The sequence below is a fragment of the Pelodiscus sinensis genome, chromosome 1, assembly GCF_052426305.1.
Source record: "Pelodiscus sinensis isolate ZL-2025 chromosome 1, ASM5242630v1, whole genome shotgun sequence".
Taxonomy (NCBI): Eukaryota; Metazoa; Chordata; order Testudines; family Trionychidae; genus Pelodiscus; species Pelodiscus sinensis.
The window spans coordinates 354,870,300-354,894,761 of NC_143052.1; the positions used below are offsets into that span (position 1 = coordinate 354,870,300).

A 24,462-nucleotide genomic window follows, 5' to 3' on the forward strand; every position below is an offset into this window, starting at 1 on the left:
CGAGGCTGCCTCTGAGCATTCAGACCCGGCTGGCTCCTGAGCTCTTTACTCAGTTGTAACTACAAGGGGAGTTTTCCCTCAGTGGGGGTTAAGTAAAGTCCGGCTCGCAGCCCCAGAATCTGGCCTCGTACCACACATCTATTAACCCCTTTCATCCTGACGGAGTCTCTCTGGCACTGAAACACAGCCCCTGGGAACTGGAGGACATTGACCGGAGAGGGGGACGAGGGTATCAAAAAGGGATATTTTGGCCAGTGACACTGGAGCAACCTCATCCCCGGGTCAAGGGCCTGGGATGTTTAATGTCTGTGCAGTGGGCGAAGGACCCCAGACTTTCCCTCTGTCCCCTCACACGCACCGTGCACTGGGTCTGTCAGGCTGTGGAGTCTTCCTCAGTGCCTTGGACTTGTGAGACGCGAGTGTCTTCCCTGGGAACCTCGCTCCGTTCACCTTCTCCCACGCTGCTCTGACCCCAGCATGGCCTGGACCCGCCCACGCCGAGAGCCGACAGCGGGGAGTGCACCGTTTATAACAGATCTCCGTGCAATCCCAGCGGGGTTCCCTCAGCCCCGAGCAGAGACGCAGCGTCTGGATGTAAACAGGCTGGAGATGAGCCCGTCCGGGCTCGTGGGCTATTTATCGAGATTTAGGAGTAAACATCATTTAAGGGCCCTTCCCACAGGGCGAGGGGAACTCCTGAGCTCTGGGCTGAGTCAGGGAGGAATTGGCCGCTCTGGGCATTTGCGTGTATTGAACAATGATTGTTTATTGGGATGAAAATCTTGGGTTACTATGGAGCTAAAATGCCCAGGAAAGACAGGTTGATGGTAAACAAAAAGCTCTGGAGAAAGATGGCTGAGGAGAGATGTGAACACGCCCTGCAGATGCACAGGGCTGTCGCGATCAGTCGTTCTAATCAGTAACTATCGTCGTTTTGTGCAGCGGCTTTTCTTTTAAGCCCTTCAAGATACCCAGCAATTGAAAGTCCATCCCCATGATAGACATAGGGAAACTGAGGCAGGGGGGCGACATGACTGTTCCAAAGTCACACAGAGATTGAATGTCCGAGTGAGACAGAACCCAGAGGTCCTGCCTTCCCTGCTGTGTCACCGCCATTTCTCCCTCATGCCTAGACGGGACCGGACTCCTGCTCTGTGGGGCCTGTGTGTTGGCTGGGAGGCAGGGGAGTGGCTGGAAGACACTGGGGCCGGAGAGAGGGACAAGGGCGTTCGAGGGGACGCTGTCACCCCCCTCTCAAGGTGAATCTGAGGGATTTAGAACATGCCAGGGTGAGGGATCACCCCGCTCCTGGGAGGTGGGAACACCCCGGGCTCTGTTTCCACTCACAGAGACCTGCCAATGCATCACTTGGGGGAAGCGACTCACTGGAGGCGACATGAGCAGTGTTTTTGTGGGCAGGGGTTAGCGGGGGCCAACCCAGGGCCAGAGGCCTCATGACCCCCCCCCTCCCTCACCTAACCCTGCCCTCAAACAAGGGTGGGGGACAGATCCTAGAGCAGTATTTGCATTGGGTTTAGTCTGCAGCAGGCTCTCCCGGGGGGACCTGGAATCGGAGGTGCCAGGCTGTGTCAGGGTATGTCTACACTACAAAGTTAGTTCGAACTAACTTTCATAGGCATTACACTAGCGCTCCGTTTTTTCGAATTTAATTCGAACGAACAGAGCGCTTAGTTTGAATTAGGTAATCCTCATTCCATGAGGATTAAACCTAGTTTGAATTTACTAGTCCGAATTAAGGGGTGTGTAGCCCCTTAATTCGAACTAGTGGGAGGCTAGTCCTCCCCAGCTTTCCCTGGTGGCCACTCTGGCCAACACCAGGGAAACTCTACTGCCCCCCTCCCGGCCCCGGAGCCCTTAAAGGGCCACGGGATAGCTACACAGTTTGTGCCAGTTGCAAGAATGCCAGCACCCAGCCAGCAGACCCTGCACCTGGCACAACTCGAGCCAGCCACCCGATGCCCCGCAGCCCTCCCCCTCTTCCCGGGACCAGGCTGGCGGCTGCCGGGAGCTTGCCCAGGACCGCAAGAGGCGGGCACCCGCCTGGTCCAGTGCAGACATTGTGGACCTCGTCCATGACCTCTGCACTAGGCACAGGACAGTGGCCGTCTAGGGCAGGAGAGCTGCCAGCCTGGCCACCCAGGAGCAGGTGTGCATGAAAATCAAGGTGGTCCACTGAGACCCCCGACCCTGAGCCCTGAGCTTAGAATAGCCGTCCTGGGTCAGACCAAAGGTCCATCTAGCCCAGTAGCCTGTCTGCCGACAGCGGCCAATGCTAGGGACCCTGGAGGGGATGGACCAAAACAATAACCAAGCCATTTGTCTCGTGCCATCCATCTCCAGCCTTCCACAAACAGAGGCCAGGGACACCATTTCTACCCCTAGCTAATAGCACTCCATGGACCCAGCCTCCATGAATTTACCTCACTTCTCTTTAAACTCTGTTCTAGTTCTAGCCTTCACAGCCTCCTGCAGCAAGGAGTTCCACAGGTTGACTATTTGCTTTGTGAAGAAGAACTTTCTGTTATTAGTTTGAAGCCTGCTACCCATTCCTTTCCTCTAGTGTCCTCTAGTCCTTCCTTATGGGAGCTAATGAAGAACTTTTCTGTATGCATCCTCTCCACCCCACTCATACTTTTATAGACCTCTATCATATCCCCCCTCCATCTCCTCTTTTCTAAGCTGAAAAGTCCCAGTCTGTTTAGCCTCTCTTCATATGGGACCTGTTCTAAACCCCTCATCATTGTAGTTGCCCTCTCCTCTCCCACCCTCTGACTTCCCTTCTCCCACCTCCTTTTCCCAGTCTCTTCCAGTTTTGTTCAATAAAGAGAGATTCTATTTTTGACCACACGTGTCCTTTATTTTGTACATGAGGAAGGGGGGCTAGGGAGGGTAAGTGGAAGGAGGTGAGGGAGGAATGGGGTACGCGCCCCCGATGGGGAGGACTGGGCTGCCTCTGCGGGCTTCTGGGGGTGGAACCTCTCCTGCAGCCCCCCAATTGCCCCCTCTCCCCAGATGGCAGCCTGCGGCAAGTGCAGCCGGTCTGATGGCCGAGTGGTGTGATGTGCCCAGTGTGGGTACTCCGGGCACTCCAAGCCAGGACTGCTTTGCAAGCGGGGCACCCCTGAGAACTGTCTGTCCGGGGTGGGGGTCGGGACCCTTTAAGCGCAGCCCTCGGCTAGCCTGAGACAGCAGCTCCACACTCTAAGTCCTCCTCTGATGCCCTGCCGGCACTGCTTCCGGCCATCCTTAACCCCGGTTCAGGGTCCACTCTGTGTGGTCATGCTTGTTCGAATGAGCAAAACGCTAATTCGAACTAGTTTTTTAGTCTGGATGCGTTAGTTCGAATTAGCGCTGTAGTGCAGACATACAAATCTACCTGGTGCCAGTTACAAACACACACCAACTCTAGAGTTTGTCGCGCTGGAATAGTCCATTGACTGTCTTGTACCTGATTGAGGGAAGAGAGCACAGCCCATTCTAACCCACCAGAGTTGCATGGGATGTGGTCTGCCAGCTGGAGCCCCAGGCAAAAGCTTTCCGAGTCCCTTTACGCGTAAACAGACAGAGCATCCTGTCCCGGATCTCCTGGGTCTTCACCCCGTAGATGATGGGGTTCAGCGTGGGGGGCCCCAGGACGTACATGTTGCCAATGAGAACTTGGAAATATAGGGGCACATTGTGGCCAAAACGGTGCGTGAGGAAGGAGAAGAGATACGGGATGTAAAAGCCTAAAATGGCACCCAGGTGGGAGCCGCAGGTCCCGAAAGTCTTGATCCGGGCATCCTTGGTGGGGAGGCTGAAGACGGCCCTGAGGATCTGGGTGTAGGACATGGTGATAAAAAACACATCAGGAGCAGAAACTAAGAACAACACAAAGAGTCCATAGTAGCTATTAATGCGGGTGTCGGCGCAGGCCAGCTTCACCACGGCCATGTGCTCGCAGTGCGTGTGGGATATGATGTTGGTTCGGCAATAAGGCCACCGCCTGGCCAGGAAGGGATTGGGCAATGCGAGTGTGACCCCACGCAGCACCACGGCCAGGCCCATCTTGGCAACCACCGAGTGTGTGAGGATGGTGGAATGTCTCAGGGGGTGGCAGATGGCCACGTAGCGATCCAACGCCATGGCCACCAAGATCCCAGACTCCACCGCTATGGAGCTGAGCATGAAGAACATCTGGGCAAGGCAGGCGCTGAAATTGATCTCCCTGGAATTGAACCAGAAGATGCTCAGTGTTTTGGGCAGGAGGGATGTGGAGAGGACCAGGTCGGTGACAGCCAGCATACAGAGGAAATAGTACATGGGCACGTGGAGGCTCGGCTCCTTCTTCACAACCAACAGGATGGTGAGGTTCCCGAAGAGGGCGATGGCGTACGTGATGCAGAAGGGGATGGAGATCCAGCCATGGGCTGACTCCCAGCCAGGGATGCCCAGCAGGATGAAAGTGGAGGGGTTGGTGAAGTCGGTGGTGTTGAAATCTGACATGGAGCAGGGGAGAAGGCGTCCAACTCGGAAACAGAATGGTGTCTCCAGCAAGGACCGTATGTTCCCCTGACGGCCTGTCTGCGCCCAGGATCGAGGGTGATGGTCACAGTCCAAATGCCTGGAGGGAGAGACCATGTTAACATGAGACACGACATGCGCTACTGGAGGCTGTTCTCATGTCACGGGTGAAGCACGTTTTTTTCACTTCACACACTGAGAAATGACATTTCCATTGACCAGAGACATGAATGATGAGCCACTGACTCTCCAACACTGTAGGGATTTCTAGTCACCCCACTGCTCAAAATCTGAGAGTGGAGACCATCTAAGGCTTTGCCAAGCCATGTGCTTGGGGAAACATCCCTCCTGCAACACATCTCATGGAACAAAAACCTGCCTATCATGTGTAGCAGCCGTGTGAAAACACCTGTACATTCCCGGTGGTGGGAAAAACAAACACAATGGTCCAATTCTGAAGGAGAGGGGTGGAAGATTACTTGTTCTAGACACGTGCTCAGATTTGGTCACTGAGTCTGTACAAAGGAAATCGCAGCTAAAAAGGGGGTTTCTGAGACGGACTGTGAGAATTGGGGAGGCTGTCCTATGCAGACAGTTGGCAAATCTGGGACTGTTTCATAGAGAGAAGAGGCAGACAAAGGACACAACAAGAGAAGAACAAAATAAAAGTTTGGAACTGATTACATTCCAACTGACATATAGATAAGAGTTCCTAATCAGAAATATCCATAGAGACTTAGTGCTTGAAAGGGGTTCATTCTCTAAAGCGGCAGCAAATTATTAGCACAGCTGATTGGAACAAAAAATGTAAGCAGGGAGCTGACAGTTAAAATTGGGGGCTCTTTAAGAAGAGTGCATTGGACAGCAAAAATTCCTCGATGCTACAGTAAAAAAGCACCAAGTTAAACATTGAGGCTGCGTCTAGATTGGCAATTTTTCCGCAAATACTTTTAATGGAAACGTTTTTCTTTTAAAAATATTTGTGCAAGAGAGAGTCTATACTGGCATGTGCCTTTGTGCAAAAGATTTGCTTTTGCGCAAAAGCATCCGTGCCCAGTATAGACGCTCTCTTGCGCAAGAAAGCTGCAATGGCCATTTTAGCCATCGGGCTTCCTTGCGCAAGAAATTAACGTGGCTGTCTACACTGGCCCTCTTGCACAAGAATACTTGCACAAGAGGGCTTATCCCTGAGCAGGAGCATCAAAGTATTTGCACAAGAACCACTGATTTTGTACATTACAAGGTCAGTGTTCTTGCGCAAATACTAGCGGCCAGTGTAGACAGACGGCAAGAGTTTGCGCAAAATCATGCTAATCTAGGCGCAGTCTGAGGGTATGTCTAGACTACAAGCCTCTTTTGAAACAGGCTTTTTCAAAAGACATCATCTAGACAGCCACAAGAGCTTCAAAAAAGTGATCTGCAATCTCTTTCAAAAGAGCCTTGTGTGCGTTTAAGAATGCCTTTTTTCAAAACAAAATACAGGACTATGTAGCATTTTAAAAGAGCTCTTTTGAAAAAGGGCGTTATTCCTGGTAAAATAGGTTTACCGATTGCAAAAAACCTGCCACATTCTTTCGATTTAATTTCGAAAGAACAGGGACGGTAGTCTAGATGCAAGGACACTTTTTTGGAAAAAACTCGGTAGTCTAGACACACCCTGATTCAGTGGCAGTGAAGGGCAGGAGGAGCAATATATAACTAATAGGAACAAGGGAGCTAGAGAAGTCATGACATTTGATAAAGAACGTTAAAAACATCAGGGAAAAATCCATGTTTGTAAGGATCACAAAAAGGATGTTATTCGGAACAAAAGAAATCTTAGAAAAGGTTTGGCTGTGTCCGAGAAAGATGAAGGGAAATGTGTTAATGTTGCAGGAAAGTCAGACGTGTTCAAAAAATAGCTCTGTTCTGTGTTTGGAAGGAAGCAGTGGGAGGAATTCATATCACCGGAGGAGATGAAATACTTTACAGGACAGTGCCAGTCAAGGAGGGTGTAGAAGAGCAGCTACAGGAGAACGTTAGGGTCCTTTTGGAGTACATTCCTCTTTCGAAAGAGGAATGGAAACGAAGGACTTCAAAATTGCAAATGAAGCGCTGATTTTCAAATTCCGCACTTCCTTTGCATCATGGATGCCGATTGCTTTTTCAACAAAGGATTTTTCGAAAAAACATCCCTGCGGTGTCGATGCAGTTCTTTTGAAAAAAAAAAAAACTTTTTATGAAAGAACACTAAGGCCTGAAAAAATGAGGTTTATAGGTTCTATTGAAAAAGGGTTTTTTCCCCCCGGAAAGAACTGTGTCTAGACCGCTGGGTTTTCTCTCTGAAAAATACTTTGTCGAAAAAGCGATCGGAATCCATTATGCAAATGAAGTGCTTCATTTGCAATTTCAAAGTCCTTCATTTACATTCCTCTGTCGAAAGAGGAATGTCATCCAGACTTACCGACACCAGAAATAACAACCCACCGAACAAACAGTCACCTCATTTGGAACCAAAAGCACACAAATCGGGCAGTAGCCGAGCCAAAAGCAAGCAAGTGGTAAACACAGGAGAGATCTGTGTTTAACTTTGAAATAGAACAAATGAAGGAAACGTTTTAAAGATAAGATATAACAAGGTTAGGAAACAATAGAAGACCTGACATGTGATTGGTTAAAAAAAATTCTGAGCATATAGATGGGTGATGGGGTGTAATTAGGAAGGCCAAAGTGTGTTTGGAAATACACCGAGCACGAGGAGGCGAGGCTGCCTCTGAGCATTCAGACCCGGCTGGCTCCTGAGCTCTTTACTCAGTTCTAACTACAAGGGGAGTTTTCCCTCAGTGGGGGTTAAGTAAAGTCCCGCTCGCAGCCCCAGAATCTGGCTTTGTACCACACATCTATTAACCCCTTTCATCCTGATGGAGTCCCTCTGGCACTGAAACACAGCCCCTGGGAACTGGAGGACATTGACCGGAGAGGGGGACGAAGGTATCAAAAAGGGACATTTTGGCCAGTGACACTGGAGCAACCTCATCCCCGGGTCAAGGGCCTGGGAGTTTAATGTCTGTGCAGTGGGCGAAGGATCCCAGACTTTCCCTCTGTCCCCTCACACGCACCGTGCACTGGGTCTGTCAGGCTGTGGAGTCTTCCTCGGGGCTTTGGACTTGTGAGATGCGAGTGTCTTCCCTGGAAACCCCGCTCCGTTCACCTTCGCCCACGCCGCTCTGACCCCAGCATGGCCTGGACCCGCCCACGCCGAGAGCTGACAGCGGGGAGTGCACCGTTTATAACAGATCTCCGTGCAATCCCAGCGGGGTTCCCTCAGCCCCGAGCGGAGACGCAGCGTCTGGATGTAAACAGGCTGGAGATGAGCCCGTCCGGGCTCGTGGGCTATTTATCGAGATTTAGGAGTAAAAATCATTTAAGGGCCCTTCCCACAGGGCGAGGGGAACTCCTGAGCTCTGGGCTGAGTCAGGGAGGAATTGGCCGCTCTGGGCATTTGCGTGTATTGAACAATGATTGTTTATTGTGCTGAAAATCTTGGGTTACTATGGAGCTAAAATTCCCAGGAAGGACAGGTTGATGGTAAACAAAAAGCACTGGAGAAAGATGGCTGAGGAGAGATGTGAACACGCCCTGAAGATGCACAGGGCTGTCGCGATCAGTCGTTCTAATCAGTAACTATCGTCGTTTTGTGCGGCGGCTTTTCTTTTAAGCCCTTCAAGATACCCAGCAATTGAAAGTCCATCCCCATGATAGACATAGGGAAACTGAGGCAGGGGGGCGACATGACTGTTCCAAAGTCACACAGAGATTGAATGTCCGAGTGAGACAGAACCCAGAGGTCCTGCCTTCCCTGCTGTGTCACCACCATTTCTCCCTCATGCCTAGACGGGACCGGACTCCTGCTCTGTGGGGCCTGTGTGTTGGCTGCGAGGTAGGGGAGTGGCTGGAAGACACTGGGGCCGGAGAGAGGCACAAGGGCGTTCGAGGGGACGCTGTCATCCCCCTCTCAAGGTGAATCTGAGGGATTTAGAACATGCCAGGGTGAGGGATCACCCCGCTCCTGGGAGGTGGGAACACCCCGGGCTCTGTTTCCACTCACAGAGACCTGCCAATGCATCACTTGGGGGAAGCGACTCACTGGAGGCGACATGAGCAGTGTTTTTGTGGGCAGGGGTTAGCGGGGGCCAACCCAGGGCCAGAGGCCTCATGACCCCCCCCTCCCTCACCTAACCCTGCCCTCAAACAAGGGTGGGGGACAGAGCCTAGAGCAGTATTTGCATTGGGTTTAGTCTGCAGCAGGCTCTCCCGGGGGGACCTGGAATCGGAGGTGCCAGGCTGTGTCAGGGTATGTCTACACTACAAAGTTAGTTCGAACTAACTTTCATAGGCGCTACACTAGCGCTCCGTTTGTTCAAATTTAATTCGAACGAACAGAGCGCTTAGTTTGAATTAGGTAATCCTCATTCCATGAGGATTAAACCTAGTTTGAATTTACTAGTCCGAATTAAGGGGTGTGTAGCCCCTTAATTCGAACTAGTGGGAGGCTAGCCCTCCCCAGCTTTCCCTGGTGGCCACTCTGGCCAACACCAGGGAAACTCTACTGCCCCCCTCCCGGCCCCGGAGCCCTTAAAGGGCCACGGGATAGCTACACAGTTTGTGCCAGTTGCAATAATGCCAGCACCCAGCCAGCAGACCCTGCACCTGGCACGGCTCGAGCCAGCCACCCGATGCCCCCCAGCCCTCCCCCTCTTCCCAGGTCCAGGCTGGCGGCTCCCGGGAGCTTGCCCAGGACCGCAAGAGGCGGACACCCGCCTTGTCCAGTGCAGACATCGTGGACCTCGTCCATGACCTCTGCACTAGGCACAGGAAAGTGGCCGTCTAGGGCAGGAGAGCTGCCAGCCTGGCCACCCAGGAGCAGGTGTGCATGAAAATCAAGGTGGTCCACTGAGACCCCCGACCCTGAGCCCTGAGCTTAGAATAGCCATACTGGGTCAGACCAAAGGTCCATCTAGCCCAGTAGCCTGTCTGCCGACAGCGGCCAACCCTACGGACCCTGGAGGGGATGGACCAAAATAATAACCAAGCCATTTGTCTCGTGCCATCCATCTCCAGCCTTCCACAAACAGAGGCCAGGGACACCATTCCTACCCCCTAGCTATTAGCATTCTATGGACCCAGCCTCCATGAATTTACCTCACTTCTCTTTAAACTCTGTTCTAGTTCTAGCCTTCACAGCCTCCTGCAGCAAGGAGTTCTACAGGTTGACTATTTGCTTTGTGAAGAAGAACTTTCTGTTATTAGTTTGAAGCCTGCTACCCATTCCTTTCCTCTAGTGTCCTCTAGTCCTTCCTTATGGGAGCTAATGAAGAACTTTTCTGTATGCACCCTCTCCACCCCACTCATGCTTTTATAGACCTCTATCATATCCGCCCTCCATCTCCTCTTTTCTAAGCTGAAAAGTCCCAGTCTCTTTAGCCTCTCTTCATATGGGACCTGTTCCAAACCCCTGATCATTGTAGTTGCCCTCCCCTCTCCCACCCTTTGACTTCCCTTCTCCCACCTCCTTTTCCCAGTCTCCCCCAGTTTTGTTCAATAAAGAGAGATTCTATTTTTGACCACACGTGACCTTTATTTTGTACATCAAGAAGAGGGGCTAGGGAGGGTAAGTGGAAGGAGGTGAAGGAGGAATGGGGTAAGCGCCCCCGATGGGAAGGACTGGGCTGGCTCTGCAGGCTTCTGGGGGTGGAAGCTCTCCTGCAGCCCCCCAATTGCCCCCTCTCCCCAGATGGCAGCCTGCGGCAAGTACAGCCAGGCTGATGGCCGAGTGCTGTGATGTGCCCAGTGCGGATACTCTGGGCAATCCAAGCCAGGACTGCTTTGCAAGTGGGGAACCCCTGAGAACAGTCTGTCTGGGGTGGGGGTCGGGTCCCTTTAAGCACAGCCCTCGGCTAGCCTGAGACAGCAGCTCCACACTCTAAGTCCTCCTCTGATGCCCTGCCGGCACTGCTTCCGGCCATCCTTAAGCCCGGTTCAGGGTCCACTCTGTGTGGACATGCTTGTTTGAATGAGCAAAACGCTAATTCGAACTAGTTTTTTAGTCTGGATGCGTTAGTTCGAATTAGCGCTGTAGTGTAGACATACAAATCTACCTGGTGCCAGTTACAAACACACACCAACTCGAGAGTTTGTCGCGCTGGAATAGTCCATTGACTGTCTTGTACCTGATTCAGGGAAGAGAGCACAGCCCATTCTAACCCACCAGAGTTGCATGGGATGTGGTCTGCCAGCTGGAGCCCCAGGCAAAAGCTTTCCGAGTCCCTTTACGCGTAAACAGACAGAGCAGCCTGTCCCGGATCTGCTGGGTCTTCACCCCGTAGATGATGGGGTTCAGCGTGGGGGGCCCCAGGACGTACATGTTGCCAATGAGAACTTGGAAATATAGGGGCACATTGTGGCCAAAGCGGTGCGTGAGGAAGGAGAAGAGATACGGGATGTAAAAGCCTAAAATGGCACCCAGGTGGGAGCCGCAGGTCCCGAAAGTCTTGATCCGGGCATCCTTGGTGGGGAGGCTGAAGACGGCCCTGAGGATCTGGGTGTAGGACATGGTGATAAAAAACACATCAGGAGCAGACACTAAGAACAACACAAAGAGTCCATAGTAGCTATTAATGCGGGTGTCGGCGCAGGCCAGCTTCACCACGGCCATGTGCTCGCAGTGCGTGTGGGAGATGATGTTGGTTTGGCAATAAGGCCACCGCCTGGCCAGGAAGGGATTGGGCAATGCGAGTGTGACCCCACGCAGCACCACGGCCAGGCCCATCTTGGCGACCACCGAGTGTGTGAGGATGGTGGAATGTCTCAGGGGGTGGCAGATGGCCACGTAGCGATCCAACGCCATGGCCACTAAGATCCCAGACTCCACTGCTATGGAGCTGAGCATGAAGAACATCTGGGCGAGGCAGGCGCTGAAATCAATCTCCCTGGAATGGAACCAGAAGATGCTCAGTGTTTTGGGCAGGAGGGATGTGGAGAGGACCAGGTCGGTGACAGCCAGCATGCAGAGGAAATAGTACATGGGCACGTGGAGGCTCGGCTCCATCTTCACAACCAACGGGATGGTGAGGTTCCCGAAGAGGGCGATGGCGTACGTGATGCAGAAGGGGATGGAGATCCAGCCATGGGCTGACTCCCAGCCAGGGATGCCCAGCAGGATGAAAGTGGAGGGGTTGGTGAAGTCGGTGGTGTTGAAATCTGACATGGAGCAGGGGAGAAGGCGTCCAACTCCGAAACAGAACGGTGTCTCCAGCAAGGACCGTATGTTCCCCTGACGGCCTGTCTGTGCCCAGGCTCCAGGGTGATGGTCACAGTCCAAATGCCTGGAGGGAGAGACCATGTTAACATGAGACACGACATGCGCTAATGGAGGCTGTTCTCATGTCACGGGTGAAGCACGTTTTTTTCACTTCACACACCGAGAAATGACATTTCCATTGTCCAGAGACATGAATGATGAGCCACTGACTCTCCAACACTGTAGGGATTTCTAGTCACCCCACTGCTCAAAATCTGAGAGTGGAGACCATCTAAGGCTTTGCCAAGCCATGTGCTTGGGGAAACATCCCTCCTGCAACACATCTCATGGAACAAAAACCTGCCTATCATGTGTAGCAGCCGTGTGAAAACACCTGTACATTCCCGGTGGTGAGAAAAACAAACACAATGGTCCAATTCTGAAGGAGAGGGGTGGAAGATTACTTGTTCTAGACACGTGCTCAGATTTGGTCACTGAGTCTGTACAAAGGAAATCGCAGCTAAAAAGGGGGTTTCTGAGACGGACTGTGAGAATTGGGGAGGCTGTCCTATGCAGACAGATGGCAAATCTGCGACTGTTTCATAGAGAGAAGAGGCAGACAAAGGACACAAACAGAGAACAACAAAATAAAAGTTTGGAACTGATTACATTCCAACTGACATATAGATAAGAGTTGCTAACCAGAAATATCCATAGAGACTTAGTGCTTGAAAGGGGTTCATTCTCTAAAGCGGCAGCAAATTATTAGCACAGCTGATTGGAACAAAAAATGTAAGCAGGGAGCTGACAGTTAAAATTGGGGGCTCTTTAAGAAGAGTGCATTGGACAGCAAAAATTCCTCGATGCTACAGTAAAAAAGCACCAAGTTAAACATTGAGGCTGCGTCTAGATTGGCAATTTTTCCGCAAATACTTTTAACAGAAAAGATTTTCTGTTAAAAGTATTTGTGCAAGAGAGAGTCTATACTGGCATGTGCCTTTGTGCAAAAGATTTGCTTTTGCGCAAAAGCACCCGTGCCCAGTATAGATGCTCTCTTGCGCAAGAAAGCTGCAATGGCCATTTTAGCCATCGGGCTTCCTTGCGCAAGAAATTAAGGTGGCTGTCTACACTGGCCCTCTTGCACAAGAATACTTGTACAAGAGGGCTTATCCCTGAGCAGGAGCATCAAAGTATTTGCACAAGAACCACTGATTTTGTACATTACAAAGTCAGTGTTCTTGCGCAAATACTAGCGGCCAGTGTAGACAGACGGCAAGAGTTTGCGCAAAATCATGCTAATCTAGACGCAGTCTGAGGGTACGTCTAGACTACAAGCCTCTTTTGAAAAGACATCATCTAGACAGCCACAAGAGCTTCAAAAAAGTGATCTTCAATCTCTTTCAAAAGAGCCTTGTGTGCATTTAAGAATGCCTTTTTTCAAAACAAAATACAGGACTATGTAGCACTTTAAAAGAGCTCTTTTGAAAAAGGGCATTATTCCTGGTAAAATAGTTTTACCGATTGCAAAAAAACCTGCCACATTCTTTCGATTTAATTTCGAAAGAACAGGGACGGCAGTCTAGATGCAAGGACACTTTTTTGGAAAAAACTCGGTAGTCTAGACACACCCTGATTCAGTGGCAGTGAAGGGCAGGAGGAGCAATATATAACTAATAGGAACAAGGGAGCTAGAGAAGTCATGACATTTGATAAAGAACGTTAAAAACATCAGGGAAAAATCCATGTTTGTAAGGATCACAAAAAGGATGTTATTTGGAACAAAAGAAATCTTAGAAAAGGTTTGGCTGTGTCCGAGAAAGATGAAGGGAAACGTGTTAATGTTGCAGGAAAGTCAGACGTGTTCAAAAAATAGCTCTGTTCTGTGTTTGGAAGGAAGCAGTGGGAGGAATTCATATCACCGGAGGAGATGAAATACTTTACAGGACAGTGCCAGTCAAGGAGGGTGTAGAAGAGCAGCTACAGGAGAACCTTAGGGTCCTTTTGGAGTACATTCCTCTTTCGACAGAAGAATGGAAACGAAGGACTTCAAAATTGCAAATGAAGCGCTGATTTTCAAATTCCGCACTTCCTTTGCATCATGGATGCCGATTGCTTTTTCAACAAAGGATTTTTCGAAAAAACATCCCTGCGGTGTCGATGCAGTTCTTTTGAAAAAAAAAAAAACTTTTTATGAAAGAACACTAAGGCCTGAAAAAATGAGGTTTATAGGTTCTATTGAAAAAGGGTTTTTTCCCCCCGGAAAGAACTGTGTCTAGACCGCTGGGTTTTCTCTCTGAAAAATACTTTGTCGAAAAAGCGATCGGAATCCATTATGCAAATGAAGTGCTTCATTTGCAATTTCAAAGTCCGTCATTTACATTCCTCTGTCGAAAGAGGAATGTCATCCAGACTTACCGACACCAGAAATAACAACCCACCGAACAGTCACCTCATTTGGAACCAAAAGCACACAAATCAGGCAGCAGCCAAGCCAAAAGCAAGCAAAAAGCAAGTGGTGAACACAGGAGAGATCTGTGTTTAACTTTGAAATAGAACAAATGAAGGAAACATTTTAAAGATAAGATATAACAAGACTAGGAAACAATAGAAGACCTGACATGTGATTGGTTAAAAAAAATTCTAAGCATGTAGATGGGTGATGGGGTGTAATTGGGAAGGCCAAAGTGTGTTTGGAAATACACCGAGCACGAGGAGGCGAGGCTGCCTCTGAGCATTCAGACCCGGCTGGCTCCTGAGCTCTTTACTCAGTTCTAACTACAAGGGGAGTTTTCCCTCAGTGGGGGTTAAGTAAAGTCCGGCTCGCAGCCCCAGAATCTGGCCTCGTACCACACATCTATTAACCCCTTTCATCCTGACGGAGTCTCTCTGGCACTGAAACACAGCCCCTGGGAACTGGAGGACATTGACCGGAGAGGGGGACGAGGGTATCAAAAAGGGACATTTTGGCCAGTGACACTGGAGCAACCTCATCCCCGGGTCAAGGGCCTGGGATGTTTAATGTCTGCGCAGTGGGCGAAGGATCCCAGACTTTCCCTCTGTCCCCTCACACGCACCGTGCACTGGGTCTGTCAGGCTGTGGAGTCTTCCTCGGGGTCTGGGAATTGTGAGACGCGAGTGTCTTCCCTGGGAACCTCGTTCCGTTCACCTTCTCCAACGCCGCTCTGACCCCAGCATGGCCTGGACCCGCCCACGCCGAGAGCCGACAGCGGGGAGTGCACCGTTTATAACAGATCTCCGTGCAATCCCAGCGGGGTTCCCTCAGCCCCGAGCGGAGACGCAGCGTCTGGATGTAAACAGGCTGGAGATGAGCCCGTCCGGGCTCGTGGGCTATTTATCGAGATTTAGGAGTAAACATCATTTAAGGGTCCTTCCCACAGGGCGAGGGGAACTCCTGAGCTCTGGGCTGAGTCAGGGAGGAATTGGCCGCTCTGGGCATTTGCGTGTGTTTAACAAATAAGCTGATTAGGATGAAAAAACTTGGGGTAATGCTGAGATCTCCATAGGTTCTAAACCTCCGTAAATGCCCAGGAAGGACGGGTTGGTAGTAAGCAGAAGGCTCTGGAGAAAGATGGCTGAACGAGAGATGTGAACTCGCCCTGCAGATGCACAGGGCTGTCGTGAAGGGAGCCGACAGCAGCAGTTCTAATCAGTAGCTGTCACCATTCTGTGCAGCAGACGTTTTTTAACATTCTTCAAAATATCCAGCAAATGGAAGTCACTTGTAACATTTCCCCATTCTAGAGATAAGAAAACCGAGGTGGGGAGAGGGTGACAAGAATTGGCCAAGGCGATGGAGGGGCTGATTATCAGAGGGAGACAGAGCCGAGAGTCCTGCCATTTCTCCCTCACACCAAGAGGGGACCGGACCCCTGCTCTGCTGGGTGGGAGGCAGGGGAGTGGCTGGAAGACGCTGGGGCCGGAGAGAGGCACAAGGGCGTTCGAGGGGATGCTGTCACCCCCCTCTCAAGGTGAATCTGAGGGTTTTAGAACATGCCAGGGTGTGGGATCACCCCGCTCCTGGGGGGTGGGAACTCCGGGACTCCACCTCCCCACCCCACCCCGAGACCTGTCCGCACAGCTCAGTCCCTGAGGTCACTGGGGGGACCAGACTCATAGAGGTGACACCAGCAGTGTTTCTGTGGGGAGGGGGCTGCCCAGGGGACAAACACCTCATGGTCCCCCATCTCCGAGCTGCTCTTGAGCAGGGCGGGAGGCCCAGCAGCACAGAGCTTGGGTCGGCGTTTGCGCTGGGTTTGTCCCACCCCAGGGGGTCCATTTCCTGCCAGTGTCTCCCGGGGAACTGGAATCGGAGGTGCCAGGCTGAGTCAGACTTTCCAGCCCTGTCCCGGCTGGAGGGCGCTTGGATCCCAGCGCTGGGCTCTCGGCCTGCCCCTCTGGCCAATCGGGGATACTTCTCCAGTGAGAAGCGCCTGGGTTATAAGCACTGGGAGGAGACTGAACAAATTCTCCTCTCCGACTCCTCCGCTCCGAGCACAACAGAGGTGCTGAGTCCACCTGTGTGCGAGTTACTTGTGCCCTGTAGTATAGCCAGGCTTGGCTTTCTTCTGAAGCTAAAGGCAAAGGGCCGGGGGTATCTAGGCTCTCATTTGGGTGTCTCCATCTGGAAACACCTGGCCTATGTCTACACTGGCGCGCTATTGCACCAGAAATATGCAAATGAGGCTAAGCGTGGAATATCGCCAAACCTCATTTGCATATCTAATGAGCCACCATTTTTGCGGAAGAGGCTCTCGTGCCAGAAGGAGTGTCTACACGGCCCCTTCTTGCGCCAGAAAAACCCTCTTGCGCAATGCCGCTACGCTGATTATTTTCAGGTAGAACGGCATCGCGCAAGAGGGTTTTTCTTGCGCAAGAAGGGGCCGTTTAGACACTCCTTCTGGCGCAAGAGCCTCTTCCGCAAAAATGGCGGCTCATTAGATATGCAAATGAGGCTCGGCGATATTCCACGCTTAGCCTCATTTGCATATTTCTGGCGCAAGAGCGCGCCAGTGTAGTCATAGCCCTGCAGTGCAGAGGCTGACCGGTGGGAACTGCGGGTCCCCGGGCAAGGGACTGGGGAGTGAATTCATACAGCTTGGGCGTCTGACCACGGCCGGACAGCACGGCCCTGGGGTCCTAGGCTGGAGAGCGGGGGCACGATTGTGCCGGAGCCTTGGCACCGTGGGTTGGGGAGGGGTTGGCTGTCTCTCGGCGGCAGGGCCCTGGGGAAGGAGTACAGCTACCCCTGCACCCCGCAGTGCCTGACAGGCCTGTCCCCCACTAGTCCTGCAGTGTGTCTACCCCTCCTGGAGCACACTCCGGCCTGCCGACGAGGAGAGGAAGGACAAAGGGAGCATCTGTGTCCTGGGATTTCGAAAGCGCCTGGGGCTCCTGGAAACGATCACGCTAAGGGCTGGCTGAGAGGGAGGGGGCAGAGCGGTGAGGTCTGGGCAGTGCTGCGAGCTAGCTGCCCCACTCCCGCCCCGCTGCCTCAGGGCCGGGGCGCTGGGCCCCCCACCTTGCCCAGGAACCCAGAAAGCTGTTGCCTCCCCTCCGAGCCCACTACACCCCCGCCCTCTCAGAGCGGAGGAAGAACCAAGAGGCCTGGTGGAGTCTCTCTCTGCAGCGATGATAACAAAGCAAGAATGTACATTCCCATTTTCAGCCCAACCAGAGTCCTTAAGGGACTTGCCGCCAGACGTGAAACACGCACATGACTGATCATGACTATTCCTGCATGTTTATTACACGGATACAGGAAGTAGAGACACCGCTCCTGTCAGGTAACTGCTAATTGAACTGACAAAAAATTAGCGCTCTCACAGACCTAAGTCACCACGGGAACCGCAGGAAAAGTCCCTCTCCTCCCACCCCACTCCAAAATCTGCAATGGCCAGGCGTGGAAGAGGTGGACATGATTCAGGGAGTGATGGGAGAAAGGAGAAGAGCAGGGGACCGCGGAGGGAGGCAGAGGCACAGTTGTGCTGGGCCTTGGTGGAGGACATAGGCCTGCAAAGGTCAAGTGACCAGAAATTCGAAGAGGCTTCCCTATGACAATAGTGCTGTGATGGACCCCCCCAACATGCTTTATGAAATGGACGTATGGACATGAATATACGTAACTCAAAGGGTGTGTCTAGACTACAGAGTTTTGTCGACAAAAGTGGACTTTTGTCGACAAAACGATACCTGCGTCTACACTACCGCTGAGTTCTGTCGACATAACGTCAACAGAACTCAGCAGTTTTGTCGACGCTGGTAAACCTCATTTTACGAGGCATAACACCTTTTCTCGACAGAGTTCTGTCGACAGAAGGTGTCATTGCATGTAGGATTGTGTCTAGACTACAGGGTTTTGTCGACAAAGCAAGCTGCTTTGTCGACAGACCTGAATGTGTCTAGACGCTCTTTGTCGACAGAAGTTTTGTCGACAGATACCGTCGACAAAACTTCTGTCAACAAAAGCCTGTAGTCTAGACGTACCCAAAGGTGCTTTGAGCGAATTATTTTGTGTCACCCATCGACCCTTATGTCAGTCTGCTGGTTCTCTTTATCTTACTCTGTTGTGTGTATCACTGGGGTGTGTGAAATTAGACCAATGGCGCAGGGACTACGTTGTGAGTTTCAAATGTGTGAATGGGAGACACGGAGGGTGTTACCTGCAACTTCTTGATGAGCAACGGTTAAACCATCTCTTTTGTCCTCATGTCTGAGCAGTGGTTGGTAGGGAGCAGCCTCAATTCCTTAACCAAAAGAATAGGAGAGCAGAGGCCTGGGTCTTTTGGCCGGGCTGCACCTGAAGGAAGGAGCCGAAGACCCCAGCGTGGGGAGACAGCCTGGTTTGGAGGGGCAGCTGGAAAAGAGGCTCTAGGGGGAGTTTGAGTAAGTTTGTGCTGAGGTTTCAGTGGAGAATTAGCCAAGAGCTTTGGCATCTTTTGGTTTGGAACCTACTTTGCTCGGCCTGTTCTCACTTATTGCCGCTTCAATCCTACTGCTTGTACCTAATAAAATCACTTTTACTTTCTATCGACCCCAGTGTAAACAATGGTTCCGGGGGGGGGGGGGGGCACCAGTGTGCATATCCCCCCTTTTATTGCTAAAGGGGGCTCACCTATTTCTTTGGGGTCTGATCCCATGTGGGGAGTGCTCTCTCATGAGGCTGGGCCCCAAACAGCGCTCTCCTTGGACCTGAAGAGGTTCAGTGTCTGTGCTGCTTCTCGGTGGGGCAGGGACCTCAGTTTGGGGACTTGCCTGGGGGACACCAGGGAGCTGGCCCAGCAGGTGAGGAGCCCCAGAGAGCAGGAAGGCGAGTGGCAGGGGCCGTGTCAGAACCCCAGGAGGCCCCCCCCGAGGGGTCGTCTGGGACCGCCCCCATCACAGGTGCACAGACTGATTCCTGCAGTCTGTCGCACTCACACAGTGTGTTACGTCCCGGAAAGCCCTGAATAGCTCTGGAACAGAGCCCAGCCCTTCCGCACCCACCAGAGCCGCAAGGGGCCGGGTCTGCCAGCCAGGTCGCCAAGAGAAAATCTTAGGTCCCTTTCTGAGTTAACAGACGTAGCAGCCTGTCCCGGATCTGTCTGGTCCTCACCCCGTAGATGACGGGGTTCAGCGTGGGGGGCACCAGGAGGTACACGCTGCCAAGGAGAATGTGGAAACGCAAGGGCACATTGTGGCCAAAGCGGTGCGTGAGGAAGGAGAAGAGATACGGGATGTAGAAGGCTAAGATGGCACCCAGGTGGGAGCCGCAGGTCCCGAAAGTCTTGATCCGGGCCTCCTTGGTGGGGAGGCTGAAGACGGCCCTGAGGATCTGGGCGTAGGACATGGTGATAAAAAACACATCCACTCCAGTTACTAAGAACACCACAGAGAGCCCATAGTAACTACTGAGGCGAGTGTCGGCACAGGCCAGCTTCACCACGGCCATGTGCTCGCAGTGCGTGTGAGAGATGATGTTGGTTCGGCAATAGGGCCACCGTCTTGCCAGGAAGGGAGTGGGCAAAACGAGCACGCTACTGCGCAGCACCACGGCCAGGCCGATCTTCACCACTGTGGGGTTGGTCAGGATGGTGGAATGTCGCAGGGGATAGCAGATGGCCACGTAGCGATCCAACGCCATGGCCGTGAAGATCCCAGACTCTATTGCTATGAAGCAGTGAATGAAGAACATCTGGGTGAGGCAGGCACTGAAATCGATCTCCCTGGAATTGAACCAGAAGATGCTCAGTGTTTTAGGCAGGATGGACGTAGACAGGATCAGGTCGGTGGTGGCCAGCATGCAGAGGAAATAGTACATGGGCTCATGGAGGCTTGGCTCCTTCTTCACAATGAACAGGATGGTGAAGTTCCCCAAGAGGGCTATGACGTACATGGTGCAGAAGGGGATGGAGAACCAGACATGGGCCTCCTCCAGGCCGGGAATGCCAAGCAGGATGAAGGAGGAGGGGTTGGTGAAGTCGCTGGTGTTGGAATCTGACATGGAGTCGGGAAGAATGCGTCCAGCTCTGAGGCAGAACAATGTCTCCTGCACATACCTCACATTCCCCTGACTTCCTTTATATGCTCAGGCTCTAGGGTGATGGTCGCAACACAAATACCTGGGTGGAGAGACTGTGTTAGTATGTGTAAGACATGACACTACAAGCACTACTGGAGTCTGGTCTGGACTGGCCTTCACACACTGAAAAAAATAACATTTTCATTATTCAGATAAATGAAGCTCGTCTTGCTTCTATATCAAGCCATGGTACCTGCTTCTATATCAAGCAGAGCAGAACTCAGCCGAGCCCCACGGTGCAAGGCAACAGCGCCCCCCAGAGTTGACTCGTAACGTTACAGCGTTAGAGTCACAGACACGGGGCTACTGTATATATGATGAGCAGAAATCAGGCGTGAATACTGGTGAGCTATCACCCTTCCTTAATGTAATGACACCCAAGCTCGAAGGTGTATACTGTAGGGATTTCCCTAGTCACCCATTTGCTCAATATCTCAAAGTAGAGAAAAGCAAAACTTTGCCAAACCATGTGCCGGGGGAAACATCCCACCTGGACCAAAGACCTGCATGCCTTTTATAGCAGCTCCATGGAAACACCTGTACGTTTCCTGCAGTGGCAAAAGCAAAGTTCAGATGCCGGAGGGGTGGGGTACGGGACATCCTGCTCTGGACATGTGCCCCATTTGGTCACACATCTACCCAACAGGACAAAACTCGAAATAAATTACGCAACTTGAGCTATGCCAATTTAAAATGTTTATATATTTATATATTTGTATTTCGTTTAAAAAATTGTGTAAGCCGTCTCGACTATTTTAAATAGAGAGGTGGGTAAAAACATGTAACTAAATGAATGAATAAATAAATAAATCATTGCGGAGCTTGAGTCGAAAGAGATTATTTCGTCTTCTGGTGCTGCCTACACAGCACTTATTTCGAAATAGATCACCCTTCTCCCAACTTCCCTTACTGAACAGCCAGCAAGGTTTGCAGAAGTTGGAGGAAGAATCCCGTTATTTTGAATTTATTTGGAAGTAATGGGCTTGCTGTGTAGACATGCACCGCATTATTTCGGAAGAAGTGACGATTTACTGAAATAATGCTGCTGCGAAGACGTTGCCACAGCTAGAAAGGGGGGTTCTGACAGAACTGATAAGAACATAAGAACTTAAGAACGGCCGTACTGGGTCAGACCAAAGGTCCTTCTGGCCCATTACCGACAGTGGCCAGCACCAGATGAATTACATTCCAACTGACAGACAGAGAAGAGCTCCTAACCAGTAATATCGATGGAGACTTAGCACTTGAAGGGGAATCATTCCCGAAACAGCAGCAAATTTAGTTACGACTGGTCCTGCTTTGGGCTGGGGGTTGGATTTGATGTCCTCCTGAGGAAGAGAAATCCTAGAAAAGGTTTAGCTATTTCCTAGAAGGAGAAAGGAAACTTGTTGTTGTTACAGAAAAGACTGCTGGGTTCAAAAACAGCCATGTTCAGCATCTGGAAAGAAGCAGTGTGAGGTACTTATGGCACATGAAGTGGTGAAATAGTTTCCAGGTCGTTCCGGCTACATCTACAAAGCAGCTTTGTTTCAGATTCACTGATGTTATTCTGAAATAACATAGCACACGTTTACACTACAAGCAGTTATTTTGACATAATGTCAGAATAATGTCGAGCTGGAGGACTTCTTACTCCAACTCCTGTAACCCTCATTGTACGAGGAGGAAGGGAAGTCGGAGGAAGAGTGCTCTAACTCAGACTTCTTGCTGTGTAGACAGCACCAAAAGCCAAATTAATCTATTTTGACTTCAGCTATGCAATTGATGTAGCTCAAGTTAGAATCATAGAACCATAGAGCTGGAAGAGACCTCAGGAGGTCCTAAAGTCCAGCCTATTGCCCAAGGTAGGACCAACCCCAACTCAATCAACCCAGCCAGGGCTTTGTCCAGCTGAGACTTAAACACCTCTAGGGATGGAGATTCCATCCCCTTCCTAGGGAACCCATCCCAGTGCTTCACCACCCTCCTAGGAAAATAGTTTTTCCTAATATCCAACCCACTGTAACTTAAGACCCTTGCTCTCTGTTCTGCATCCGTCACTACTGTGAACAGCCTCTCTCCAGCCTCCTTGGAACTTCCCTTCAGGAAGTTGAAGGCTGCTCTCAAATCCCCCCTCACTCTTCTCTTCTACAGACTAAACAAACCCAAATCCCCAGCCTCTCCTCATAGGTCATGTGCTCCAGCCCTCTCATCATTTCGGTCGCCCTCCGCTGGACCCTCTCCAATATGTCCACATCCTTTCTGTAGTGGGGGGCCCAGAACTGGATGCAATACTCCACGTGTGGTCTCACCAGAGCCGAATAAAGGGGAATAAACATTTCTCTAGATCTGCAGGCAATGCTCCTCTTAATGCAACTTAATATGCCATTCGCCTTCTTGGCTATAAGGGCACCCTGTTGACTCGTATCCAGCTTCTCATCTACTGTAATCCCCAGGTCCTCTTCTGCAGAAGTTGCCTAGATTATTTTGGCTTTACCTCTGCTGTGTAGATGTGCCCTTCCATTTGAGGAGTTTAAATAGCATGTATAGCAGAACATTAGCCTTACCAACACCAGAGTTACAAACTAACCAAACCAATCCCCCCCACAGCTCGTTGGGAACCAATAGTACACAATCAAGTAGCATCAGTCCCCCGAAATATAAAAAATAAAATAAAATAAATAAAATAAAAACGTAAATGCAGGGCACTTCTATGTTAACTTTAAAGTATAAACAATGAAGGGAATGTTTTAAAGAACAGATTTAACGAGGCTAGGAAGCAATGGAGAGGCTGGTATGGGATTGTTTTTAACCAAAGAAGGAATATAATTAATGCCAGCGAACAAGAGGGCTTATGGAAAACCGCTTGTGTCTAATTCCATCCTTTGATGAGAGTAAATGTTTGGCCGGTTAAGGGAATTGCGCAGATGCGCAATTTGATTTCTGAGAGGCATTTGATTTAGTAATGGAAAACATTCAGGGGAAAAATGAACATTGTACATTATCACTGGAATGGAGGTAAAATGGACTAGACCCTGGCTCACGGACAGATCTTGGAAAGCTGCTGTCAATGGGAAATTGTCAGTGAACAGGGCTATTTCGAGCAGGGCTCTGCAGGGATCAGATCTCGGCCTGAAGCTGTTCAGCGTTTATGATCACCGATCAGGAAGCAAATAGGAAATGCCTGTGGAGTTCATTTAGGTGCCAAAGACTGGCAGAGCAGTGACTAGCCGATGATGAATGGAGTCCAATAGAAAACGATCAACTCAGAACTGGAAATGTAGGCCTGGCCCACAGACTATAGCGCTGTGTTCTGGAACACAGGGACACAGAGAAGTTGGAGCAGGGGAAGGATTACAGCTCTGCACGTGGCATCGGTGCAACCGACTGTGTCCTGTCCTGGGGCTGAAAAATTGGAGACAGTGCAAAAAAGAGCCACAAAAATGACTGGAGGCTGCAGAAAGAGACTTAATGAGCTTCTCCTACTTTTGTCATCAAAAGACAATCAAGTGAGATGTTCATGAGGAGAAAACCATGGGTGATAAGGGCTCTTTAATCTTGTGGAGAAAGCCAGCGCACATCGCAGTGGCTGGAAGCTGTAGCCAGACAGGAAACCCCTTGTAACATCTATTTTTGCTTGCCTGGAGCATGCAGGGCACACAGAGCAGAAGGCCCAGGCTGTGTGACCGTGAATGTCTGTAAACAGAGATACGCCAATTGCTGACCAAGAGGCTGCCAAGGCGTGCCCTTGACTCAAACCCATATTGATACGAACACACAGCCGCACGCGGGGGGAGGAATCTCTCGCCCAGTAAAAAAATGCCTAGTACTCACAATTTAGTTCTCTCTCTTGCAAGTGTAAATTAACTTGAAACTTGCTTGTAAGAACTGGCGCCACGAAACGGACCAGTACAATTTGGCCTCTTAGATAAGAAAGAGGATACGGGCCCCCAGGGGTATATAGATGGGTCCAGCAGCACATTTTCTCTGAGTGTCAATCTACCATCTATCTGCTGGTCGGGTTAGGTGTTTGATCTCCCAAGGTTCCAAGGGGATGCCCACCTCGTATTCGTCTTTCCTAAGAATTGAGAGACCGGCCCTG

At 50.9% G+C, this 24,462-nt stretch overlaps 3 protein-coding genes across 3 annotated transcripts; all 3 read right to left on the minus strand.

Moving 5' to 3' along the window:
* Window positions 1–3,498: 3,498 nt before the first annotated feature.
* LOC149526075 (olfactory receptor 52K2-like) lies at window positions 3,499–4,641 on the minus strand. The gene has a single exon (XM_089771496.1). It carries the CDS (start codon window positions 4,639–4,641, stop codon window positions 3,499–3,501), a length of 1,143 nt encoding a protein of 380 aa, XP_089627622.1.
* Window positions 4,642–10,762: 6,121 nt separating this feature from the next.
* LOC149526076 (olfactory receptor 52J3-like) lies at window positions 10,763–11,332 on the minus strand. Its single transcript, XM_089771557.1, has one exon. The coding sequence runs from the start codon at window positions 11,330–11,332 to the stop codon at window positions 10,763–10,765; it is 570 nt and encodes a 189-aa protein (XP_089627683.1).
* An 8,023-nt stretch (window positions 11,333–19,355) lies between these two features.
* On the minus strand, window positions 19,356–20,303 carry LOC149526077 (olfactory receptor 52E8-like). The gene has a single exon (XM_089777148.1). It carries the CDS (start codon window positions 20,301–20,303, stop codon window positions 19,356–19,358), a length of 948 nt encoding a protein of 315 aa, XP_089633274.1.
* Window positions 20,304–24,462: the final 4,159 nt, after the last annotated feature.